The sequence below is a fragment of the Polypterus senegalus genome, chromosome 6 (assembly GCF_016835505.1).
Source record: "Polypterus senegalus isolate Bchr_013 chromosome 6, ASM1683550v1, whole genome shotgun sequence".
NCBI lineage: Eukaryota > Metazoa > Chordata > Cladistia > Polypteriformes > Polypteridae > Polypterus > Polypterus senegalus.
Window position 1 is genome coordinate 175478597 of NC_053159.1, and position 12161 is coordinate 175490757.

At 44.5% G+C, this 12161-nt stretch overlaps 1 protein-coding gene across 2 annotated transcripts; it reads left to right on the forward strand.

Annotated features, from left to right (window-relative positions):
* The first annotated feature begins 5874 nt into the window (after positions 1–5874).
* sp5a (Sp5 transcription factor a) lies at positions 5875–11325 on the forward strand. Of its 2 annotated transcripts, none has more exons than XM_039757597.1 (2): positions 5875–6013; positions 9477–11325. In XM_039757597.1, exons 1-2 carry the CDS (start codon positions 5963–5965, stop codon positions 10545–10547), a joined length of 1122 nt encoding a protein of 373 aa, XP_039613531.1. In that variant the 5' UTR covers positions 5875–5962; the 3' UTR covers positions 10548–11325. The 2 variants fall into 2 exon arrangements, with proteins under 2 accessions (XP_039613531.1, XP_039613532.1); XM_039757598.1 differs by lacking the exon at positions 5875–6013 and adding an exon at positions 8624–8739.
* The last annotated feature ends 836 nt before the right edge of the window (positions 11326–12161 follow it).

Below are 12161 nucleotides of genomic sequence, written 5' to 3' on the forward strand. Positions count from 1 at the left end.
TTTTCAGATCTTCCGAGATCTCTTGTTTGAGACCCATGCTTTTCATCCACAGATGGTTCTTATGATTAGCAAACTTAAGTTGCTGGCATCTTTTTTTATTGGTCAAAATGCCTGTAAACCACACCTCCGATGTCCTTTCATTGGCTGGACTCCAGGTATGCCAACTCCTGACTTCAGTTAGAGTTTGTTGAAGTCATCAGCTGAGGGGTTCAAATTCAGTGAATGTTTGAATGACATATTCAATATGTATAAAAGCGACACAACAATGTGTTTGTTATTCATTAAATGGATTGTGCTTGTTCATTATTATAACTAAAATGAAGATCAGACCATATTGGAAGACAAATGAATATGTAAATGTGGTTATTTCCAAAGAGTTTGTATGCTTTTTAAAACCTACACCATGAATGTCTGAATGATGCATTCAATGTGTACAATATTAATAATTTTGTATACATCAAGTGGGGCAGTTGGACACACCATTAGTGATAGTACTTGGGGTCATCACATGTTTTGGGTCTTTCAACATCAGACTGCCTCACCCAGGTGACCCAACCTGAAGTGATCAGTTACCGTCTGGTGTCCAAGTGGCATGTGACTCACACATATCACCCCCTCCTTATGGGTCCACAGCCAACTGGAGGCTTTCTCTGCTACCTCTGTTGTTTCCCTGATGGCCTTTCTTCTGTGTGCACTAGTAGACTGAGAGTGTTGCACAGAATCAGACCTCCAAACATTCTGCAGCCCACTTCTATGGGCACACAATGTGCACCCCACCCTTTTTGATGGCACTCCCCCAACAAGTCCAGACTCTTGGTTTTCTCTTCCTCCTCACTGGCTTTGTTCCTCCCAAGGATCAGTAAGCACCAGCATGACCACCTGCTTTGATGGCTCCCATATCCACTTTTCAAACAGTCTCTACAATGCTCTCCAAGAACTGCAGCTGTTTCTGCAGGTCCATCTTCATCTACCCCTTGGCCATTTCCCTAAGCTCCCCTGCTGCTGCTCTTACCTGAGGCTTCAGCTTCGATTCTGCTCTGATGAAGGTCATGTCCTGCCTCGCTGGTCACAGGTGTTTCATCTCTCAGCTTCTGTGCTACAGATGACTTCAGCAATCACCTTTTAGAACAATTATTAGTGCATCGTTATTTAACCGGACAAGTGGAGGAGTTCAAGGATCTCGGGATCTTGTTCATGAGTGAGGGAAGAGTGGAGCGGGAGATTGACAGGCGGGTCGGTGCGGCATCCGCAGTGATATGGGCTCTGCATCGGTCTGTCGTGGTGAAAAAGGGGCTGAGCCGGTCGCTCTCACCTTCTTCCTGCCCTCACCTATGGTCATGAGCTATTGGTAGTGACCGAAAGAACGAGATCGCAAATACAAGCGGCCAAAATGAGTTTTCTTCTCAGGGTGTCTGGGCTTTCCCTTAAAGATAGGGTGAGAAGCTTAGTCATCCAGGAGAGGCTCAGAGTAGAGCCGCTGCTCCTCCACATCGAGAGGAGTCAGATGAGGTGGCTCGGGCATCTGATCAGGATGCCTCCTGGACACCTTCCTGGTGAGATGTTCCAGGCACGTCCAACCGGGAGGAGGCCCCGTGGAAGACCCAGAACATGCTGGAGGGACTATGTCTCCCGGCTGGCCTGGGAATGCCTTGGGATTTCCCAGGAAGAGCTAGAAGAGGTGGCCGGGGAGAGGGAAGTCTGGGCATCTCTACTCAAGCTGCTGCCCCCACGACCCGATCTCGAATAAGCGGAAAAGGATGGATGATGGAAGGATGGATACTTAACCGGACTGTGCTTGTTTGTGATGGTAGCATGGATGAAGGCTGGGCTATATCTGAAGATAAATGCTCTTGTTTGCAAAGGGTTCACATACTTCTTCTTGTTCCTGTACTTTATTAATAAATAATGGGGTCAAACAAAAATCTTTTGATACTTTGTCTTGGGAATATTAAAAAAAATCAATCGTAAGGAGAGCATAATGCAGCTTTCTTATACTTTAGGGGTTTAAACGACCAAATAAAAGCCAAAATGTCACCAGCCTTGCTTTGAGGTTTTACCCAAACGACGTCGTAAGTCGATTATAACGAATATTTTTGTTAATTTGCGCTCAGATTTGTAACTCCCAGCCCGTCTCGTCTCAATCGTGGCTTTAATTAAATTTCAGCAAAAAAAAAAAAAGGTAAAGCTCCCGTCTTTCCAAATGAAGTGGCATTTCTGAGCACGCCGAAGTAAAATCGCATTATCCTGCTTTATAGCGCGGACAATAAGCCAAATGTATCTGAGGATCTGAGCTGCGGAGATGAAAAACGGAAAATTAACATGAGAAGTCGGGGGCAGTCGCCGTGGGTTAAAGGAGTTGGAGTGGCCCAGCAGGAATCTCTCCTCGGCCCTTGACTGTGTGTGCAGCCGTGGGAGAAGACTTGGCATTCTAATCCCTTCAAAGGAAGCCATCTCATTCAAAATCTACAAGTCTTTGATAGGACACCGATTGTTTCGACTGCAAGGCCAGATAAAGATCTCGCTGTTGGCATTTAAAAGACTTCATTGGTAATGTGAATACAATTGAAGCGAATTGTTGTCAGAATCAAGTTACCTGAGGCTTTTTTTCCGACATTATAAAGTTTTAGTCTCAATTCATCTGTCGCGGATATTGCGTTTCCAAAAGAAGGGGGATACGGGCGTGCGGTCTTGTTGTAAACTAAAAAAGAATGCGGAGTGTCGCAAAGTTTAAAAAAAATAAAAATAAAAAAACACTAAAACGACGTAAAGAGATCGGCACCGGGAGGGGCTCGGAGTTCACCGCCGACTATCGTTATCTAATCGTAAACGGGATGTTACAAAAACAGTCATTTTATAGTCGTCACTCGTCTAGTTGGCACATCTCCTGCCCAGATGGAGAGGCTCAGGGACTTGCGAAGGGGCGGAGGGTCAGGCAGGGGATTTACTTGTAAAGAAGACCTCCGCCTCCAGGGCCGCCCGTCTTAACAGAGACATCAGAGCCTTTCTTTGCCTTTTCCATGTCCCTTTCATGCTTAGGATTTTGTTTAAGAGCTGCTATGAAATGACAGACCGACACGAGTACAGCCGCTCACGTACAGGCCGACGAGCTTTAGTGCTGCCCGAGTGCACGCGCCACCCCTACGGATAGTGGAGGAGCGATCGTGTGCCGGACATCACACTCAGCCTCTCGTGTCTATCTGTCTGTCTATTATATATATAAATAGTGTCTTTCATATACCGGGCAGCACACCAGTGTCTCTCATGTCTGTCTATCTATCGATTATATCGTGCCTTTCATATCTATCTATCTATCTATCTATCTATCTATCTATCTATCTATCTATCTATCTATCTATCTATCTATCTATCTATCATATAATTCCTTTCATATTTATCTATCTATCTATCTATCTATCTATCTATCTATCTATCTATCTATCTATCTATCTATTTATCATATAGTGCATTTCATATCTATCTATCATATAGTGCCTTTCATATCTATCTATCTATCTATCTATCTATCTATCTATCTATCTATCTATCTATCTATCTATCTATCATACCGTCTTTCAACTGAGTATATCATATCGCTTTTATATGTGTCTATTTATAGTGTCTTATCTATGAATCACCTTTGATGTAATTTTATTATATAGCAGATTGCATATCTATCTTTCCTTACTAGGTAATCTACCACATAGAGCTATACCTACATTGGCTTAGCAGATTTGTGTTTTCTATTAGGCGACATTAACGAGGCATTCAAAGCACCTTTACTGTCTATTTATCAATCTACCTATCTATTACACTGTATCTGTCTATTTTATATATAGATAGATAGATAGGAAAGGCACTATAAGATAGATAGATAGATAGATAGATAGATAGATAGATAGATAGATAGATAGATAGATAGATAGATAGATTCCTTGGTGCTTCCTTTATGTCACCTAATAGGAAACAAAAATCGGTCAACGTGATGTAGGAATATTTCTTTTTGACTGATTATGCAGTTTGTAAGTATATAAATATGAAAGGTGCAGAAGAGACATCTATCTATCTATCTATCTATCTATCTATCTATCTATCTATTATATTGCCTCTGCAAATATAGCGGATGCCATCGCAGAACAGATGGGCATTATATAATATAATAATATGGATTGTGTAATCTTTCAGGCTTCTATACCATAATTCATATATTTATTTTTATTACACACGTCTTTTCATTTTCACATCAGTTCATCTAGCACACTACTTTACTATCTTTAATATTTTTCCTGTCATGTCTGTAATTTAAAGCCCCTTTCGTATCTTACCTATCCTTCTATCTAATACAGTAATCTCAATTGTAAAATGTTTTTCCAATATACCAATCAATTTTATAGAGTGTCTTTCATGGCTGGCTGTTCATGCAGTGTCTTTTCTAGCACTTTTTTTTTAGCAGTCGTCATATTTGTCTTCATGTCCTATTAAGTTCCGGTGGGCTGTAAACGTCCCCAACACTCAGACACAGTCAGCGCGACTTCGTGGTATTTTTTTTTTTTGTGTGTTTGATGTTAAAGGCCGCACATTAGAAAAGAACACAATTCTTTTTTTTAACCTCCCTCACTGTGGCGTGATTTACACAACACTTTTTTTCTGTCAGTTTCTGTGACCACTGCAGACAAGAGGATAGGCTCTCTCAGGCTCCACCGGTAAGCCCCCCACGGTTGTTTACCACGGAGTTCTAGCGAAGTACTTGCCGCCTGCCCAGTAGGAGACCAGAGAGTGAAGGGTTAACAAAAATGACTGGAGATATTAAAAAAGCTTTTACTTCAAGCTGTATAATTTTCATTTTAAGACCTGATTTACAGTTGAATGGCTCTAATGGTGACTACAGAAGGGGGACGTAAACAGTCTTTAGATCAAAGGCATCATTAAAGATTTAGTTCTCCATTCGGGCTGCGATACTTAAGCACTTGTGAATTTCCATATTTACTGTGGAAAAAGAAAACACCGCAAAGGTGACCCAGTAAGAGCCCAGTGGCAGAGCCCAGTACGGCGGAGCCCAGAGTGGCGAATCGCAAGACGAGCATCAACACCGCACTTCATGAAGTTCACGCAGGTCCGGCTCCTTTTCTTATTTTCTTGAAGTTTCTCGTACTTCTCGAGCGGACCTTACTTTATTTATTTATTTTAGCTCCTCATCATCACAATTTTGAAGTTCTCGAGCTGTTTAGCACATTGACAGATTTCTGTACAGATAACAATGTCACATTGTCACGTACGGCTTTGCAACAAATCTTTAATTACCAAAATAAAAGTGTATGTATGTGTGTGCGTGTGTCTGTGTGTGTGTGGGGGGGGGGGGGGTTGTAGTTGCGAGGGTTGCGATTGGTATCAGATGACTCCGGCATCCAATACAGGGGTCTCCAGGCGGCATGGGGGGCTTTGATCAAGAAAATCCAATTATTTGTGTATATACATTTCCCACATAGTGATTACTTCATTAATTGTCCCGCCTTTATCTCCTCCCTACCCCATCCCCCCTAATAATCAGTTCTTTTATCCAGACCAACAAACACACCATAGGAGCTTTGTGGATTCAAAGGATTTGCTTTCCCGTCTCAAAGAGCCGCTATTCTTTGATGATTGGGCAGCGGCAAACTTCAAAGTAATAAATCTTATTTCTGACTGGCTGGCGGCCCACCAAAGTCCTTATCAAATTCTAAGAAGTGATCTCGCACTCCTCAGATAGTCCAAGGATATCCACCGGAGCGAGGCGCGAGTTTAGTTCGTGTGGACGCCTTTTTTGGGGTTTTCTTTTTTTTTTTTTTTTTCTTCTTTTTTTTTTTTGGATTGCTTGCACATTTGTGTTGTAAGTGCGTATTCAAGGAAAAACAGAAAATATTTAAAGAACGAAGAAGAACAAAGTATAATAAGAAGAAGAAGAAGAAAAAGAGAGGTGGATTGGGTGATGGCTGCTGTCGCGGTTCTGCGGAATGACTCTCTGCAAGCCTTCCTCCAGGTTAGCACTTCATGGAACTTAACGGGGATGTGATGAGGACGGGTGGGCAGCGCGACCTTCGGTGGAGTCTGACGAGCGCGTTTAAAACGGAACGTTAAACGATCGGGGACAAAGGTGTATGTGAACAATCCAGAACTTGGATGTAAACTTTTTTTTCTTGATGGCAACCCTTCATCGTGTATATGAGAAATGAAGTGAGAGGAGGGGTACGCAAGCGCCAGGTCCCCCACTGCGATTCACGGCCGCGCTGCTTTACCGGGAAGTTCGCGTGTTTTCCTTGTGTTCGCGCGTGAGTTCACCAGCAGTTCAGAGTCTCAAATGCGCGGGACAGAAGGCTACTGTCAATGGAGATATTGTGGGGTGGATTGGAGGGACGGGCGTCCTGTCCAGTTACTCTGTTAAAAATGAATAAGCGGCCGGGGGGAATTCAAATATACACCTTCGATTATTCAAAACTGGTGCAGTGTGATCGTGGAGTGGACTGAATGACATCCCGTCGACTTTAAGTTTAAGATTGCGGAGTGAATGGCGTCTCACCAAGTTCGGTTTCAATGCCACTGTTAAAAATAAACAGAATGGGGAGAGTCCTATGAACGTCATTGATTATACTCGAAACTGACTCAGTGTCGTTGAAAAGGCGTCCCGTCCAGTTTGCTTCCAGTTATACTACTGGAAGGTTGGGAGAATTTGGGACGATTCAAATTCATTACGGTTTATTACATTATAGTGTGACCGAATGGCGTCCCGTCAACTTTAGTTTTGGTTACATAATTGAATATGAATGGATTCAGAGTAGTTTCAAATGGCACCTTTAATTATGGGCTAAGTAAGATCGAATTGCGTCTCGTTCGGTGTGGTTTAAGTTACATTTAAAAACGAATACAGACCCGGGACTATTCGGGACAGTTCAAATGCACGCCTTTAAATACTGTGGAGTGGAGTGAATGGCGTCCCGTCCAGTCCGAGTTAAGGCACTATTTTAAGTTACACGATTATGGGTGGCAGCGGAACTGTTCAAGTACACTCCTTTAATTAATTTAAACTGGCACAGTGTGACTGTGGAGTGAAGTGAGTGGCATCCAGTCCAGTCTGATTTAGGTTACAGTGCTGAAAATGAATGGGGGACTTTGGGGGGATAGGCGGGACGATTCGGAACAGTTCAAATGGATTCCTTATGGACTTTGAAAGGTGTCCATTCCAGTTTAGTTTAAGTTACATTAATATAAATGAATGGGTGACTGCAGAGCAGTTCAGACGGACGTGTTTAATTATTGTAAACTGAGTGATTGCGCAGTGGTGTAAATGGCATCCCGTCCAGTCTGGTTTAAGTTACACTGACGGAAATGAATGAGTGGCCAGAAGGATTTAGAACAGTTTGGAAATGTGTTCCTTTAATTGCTCTAAACAGGTACAGTGTGATCGAATGGCACCCCGTCCAGTTAGGTCTAAGTTACACTATTCAAAAGGAATGGGTGCCTGCGGAACAGTTCAGATGCACGCGTATTCTACACGGAGTGATCGTGGAGTGGACTGACTGGCGTCCCGTCCAGGTCGGTTTAAGTTGCACTGTTGAAAATGAATGAGTGGTCGCCGAACAGTTCAAATGCAGGCGTTTGATGACTCTGAATTGGCGCAGTGGCGTGAATGGCATCCCGTCCAGTTTGGTTTAAGTTAAACTATAGAAAATAAATGTGTGGCTGTGAAATAGTTTAAATGAGGACTTTTAACTGCTCCAGACGTGCTAGGAGAGAGCGAATGGCGTAATTTTCAGTTTAGTTTTAGTTACACTGTTAAAATAATTTGGCGACTTATAGGATACAGGGACAGTTATAATGCTCGCCTTTAACTGCCCCAAACAAGCTAAGTAAGTGACATGGAATGGCGTCCCGTCCAGTTCTGTTTAAATCAAACTGTTGTAAATGAACCGGTGGCGTAAATGGGGTCCCGTCCTGCCAACTTTAACTTACCATATTGAAAATAAATAAGTGGCTGAGGAACAGTTCAGAAACACGCGTTTAATTACTCTAAATGGAGTGATTACGGAGTGGAGGGAAGGACGTACCGCCCAGTTTCGTTAAAGATGCTCTGTTTAAAATGAATGGGCGGCCGGGAGGACTCGCGGCAGTTCACACCAACGCAGTTAATTATTGTAAACTGACGAAGTGCGATTGAATGGCGTCCAGTTTGGTTTCAGTTACACTATCGAAAAGGAATGGATTCAGAACGGTTCAAAGCACGCCTTTAACTACTCAGAATGACGTGATTGTGAAGTGATTGGCGTCCCATCCAGTTCGCTCCAAGTTACATGGTTGAAAATGAATGGGTTCGGAGCAGTTCAGGTGCACGTCTTCAATTACTCAAATCGTGCTATGGTGAGATTGAAAGGCGTCATTTATAGTTACTGTATATATAGTTAAAGTTACTGAACACTATTCAAAATATAGGGACAGAATGTAGGATACGTGACCAGTACACCTGCACGCCTTGATTTACTGGCACCGTGTGATTAAACGGCGTCCCGTCCACTGCACCCTAAGTTACACTGTTGAAAATGAATGGCCAGGTCCTGATACTTCAAATACAGGCGTTCAATGCCTCTAAACTGACGCAATGTGATTGTGGAGAAGAGCGAATGGAGTCCCGTCCAGTCGTTGTGGGTTCAACTATAGAAAATAAATGTGTGCCTGCAGATTGTTCAAATGATGACCTTCAATGCTCTAAACGGGGTAAGTGTGAGTGGATGGCGTCCCGTCTATTTTGGTTTAACTTACACTGTTGGAAATTAATGGATGGCTTCGGAAAAGGTCGAATGCGCGCCTTTAATAACTTTGAATGGATTAATTGTGGAGTGGCGTTAATGGCGTTCCGTCCAGTTTGGTTTAAGTTACATTGTTCATAAAGAATTGATACGGGACGGTTCAAACGCACTGCTTTAATTATAATAAACTGGCACATTGTGCGTAATTATGGGGATGAAGCAACGTAACGTCCAGTCCAGTGTTGTTTCAGTTACACATTTTGCAATAAAAGGTTTGGAGAAGTACTTAGTGCACACCTTTAATTACTCCAAACGGGCTAGGTGAGAAGAAAGGACGTCCCGACAAGTCACGTTTAAGTTAAACTGTTGGAAATGAATGGATGGCATTTTAGAAAGATCGAATATACTCCTTTAATTGGTGTAAACTGATTAATTGTGGAGTAACGTTAATGGCGTCCCGTCCAGTTTGGTTTCAAGTAAACTGTTTGAAGATGACTGAGGATTCGTCACGGTTAAAATGCAAGCCTTTAATTCCTGTAAAGTGGCACGGAGAATATTAAAACGGTCTCGTTTAATTTCCATAAAAAGATGGATGACTGGATGAATGCGTGGTGGTGAGTAGGCTGGGGTTAAGCTGCAGATTTTATTTCTTCATTTTTTATTTAACCCGCTAATGTGCTATCCTGTCCCCTTTCCTCCCCACAGGATCGCACCCCAAACTCCTCGCCCGAGATCGTGAAGCACTCCCCACTGGCTCTCCTGGCGGCCACTTGTAGCAGAATCGGACACCATCACTCGGTGGCCCCCTCGGATTTTCTCCAGGTCTCCTATGACCCGACCCTCGGCTCGCCATCACGGATCTTTCACCCGTGGAGCACTGAAGGGACGGGCACTCCACCGGGCAGCCTCGCTACGGGCCATGGCTTGGGGCTCCCCTCTCCCAAGTCGCACATGCAGTCCTCGTTTGCGCCCCATCACGAACTGCCTTTGACGCCTCCAGCAGATCCCGTCTACCCCTACGATTTCTCGCCGGTGAAGATGTTACCTTCATCCATGCAGTCCCTGCAGCCGAGCTGCCCGCCCACCTACGTCCCAGCTGTGCCCTACACCGCGCCCTCTCCCATGACTCCGGCCATGACAGGCTTCGTGCCCGGACACTCCAGCCTGATTCACCAGCAGCCCAGACAACTGTCTCCTAACCCGGCAGAGGATATACCTTGGTGGAGCCTGCAGCAGACTAATACGGTCAGCCATTCCTCCTCGCTGGCCCCACACCGCTTCCCGGTGCAGAGAAGCCTGGTGATCGGACACTCGGAATTCGCGCAGTACCAGACTCAGATCGCCGCCCTGCTCCACACAAAGTCCCCCCTCGCTACTGCCAGGAGGTGTCGCCGGTGCAGGTGTCCGAACTGCCAGTCGTCGAGCTCCAGCGACGAGCCGGGCAAGAAGAAGCAGCACATCTGTCACATCCCAGGCTGCGGGAAGGTTTACGGGAAAACGTCCCACCTGAAGGCACACCTCCGGTGGCACTCCGGCGAGAGGCCGTTCGTCTGCAACTGGCTGTTTTGCGGCAAAAGTTTCACCCGCTCGGATGAACTTCAGAGGCACCTGAGGACCCACACCGGGGAGAAGCGCTTCGTGTGTCCCGAGTGCGGCAAGCGCTTCATGCGAAGCGACCACCTGGCCAAACACGTGAAGACACACCAGAACAAAAAGGGTAAAGTCGGGGACAAAAGCGTCGAGCACGTCAAGAGGGAAGATCTTCGGCCCAATTAGCAGGGTGGGGGTGAAGGGCTTAACCGGGTCGACCCCCTTCTCAGTGCAATAGACCCAAAAAGACAATTTCCAAGAGATCGGGGGAAAAGCGCCTTGCAGTGGTGAATGGCGCTATATACAAGAAAAGATGGACTCCAGTGTACAATTGTACTGCGCCCACCCTTATTCTCGGGAGCCCCCCCCTTTCAGGATTCTTCATTTGTGTGCAGTGTACATAATGTGACTTCTCAGACAAGTTTTCAAACTTGTGTTTCGCCCATTGTCTTCGGTGGAAGATTGAAGATATGTGTACATAAATATTTAATAGCTTTTATTGAATGAAAGTCTTTCCGTTTGTCTTTCGCTCCTTGTGGGGTGTCTCGGCATGCTTTTGGGGGAGATGTGCCCCCTTTAAACGGACGGCTTGTGGTAATAAAAGAGTTCTATGTTTGAAACGCCTCCTTCCATTCTGGTGGTCCATCTTCTCAAGCCACCTGAAAAATGGATTTGTTTACAGTAGAAATGATAATCACCATTGAAGCTAAGGGGGTCACCTCTGTGATGGCGGAGTGGTAAAGACTTTGCACTTAAAACCCTAAGGTTGCACGTTCAAATCTCACTGCTGACACTATGAGACCCTGAGCAAGTCACTTCACCTGCCTGTGCTCCGATTAGAAAAGCAAAATCAATGGAACCAGTTGTATCTCAAATATTGTAGGTCACCTTTGATAAAAATGGTGACCAAATATGTAAATAATAATGATAAGCATGGGACAAAAATAAAAGAATCTTTTTTTTACTTCAAATCTGAACACCAATCGATGGCAGAATCAAAGTTTGACGGGGTGAAAGTAAAACTTAGTTTGACACTGAAGAACATTCACTTGAACCTTCAGCCACCTTAACACAATTGTATGGGAGGGGGGAGTCCAACGCAACTGCATCGGGGGCACAAAATGCAACTGGGACTCGCTAATTAAAATGCCCTGTGATGGTGCATCAAAAGACTTTAAATGTACACTGAGAGGGCACACAATCCTTACACAGAATTGAACCCGAGTCCTCAGGATTTGGGGCAGCCGTACGAACCACAGTGCCAGAGGCCGTAAGCATCCACTGAGTCCTGGCCCTCAAGTGTTTGTTGCATGGGGAAAAATGACAGGAGACACATCAGGACTATCATGGGATGGCAGGCCAGTCTGTAGATCAGCACTCTCCGCACCTTAGGAAGGTGTTTGCTTTGGATAGGCGCTATAGAATATCACGCTGTAACTCTTAAGCAGGTTACTGCACCCAAATTATTAAAACCAGGCTAGATATAAGCCATTATAATGTGTGATGAACTTTGTCTTGCGTAAAGACAACAGCAAACTCAACTTTAAAGATAAAATATAGGCCAACTCTTAAAAATACTGGTTCTGTAATGGCAGTTTACTGGGTTTTGAGGTTCATCACATAACCAGTCAGTCAGTCATTGTCCAACCTGCTATATGCTAACACAGGGTGCAAGGCAGGAACAAATCCCAGGCATGGTGCCAGCCCACACACACCCACGACAATTTAGGATTGCCAATGCACCTAACCTACATGTCTTTGGACTGTGGGAGGAAACCCACGCAGACACGGGGAGAACAT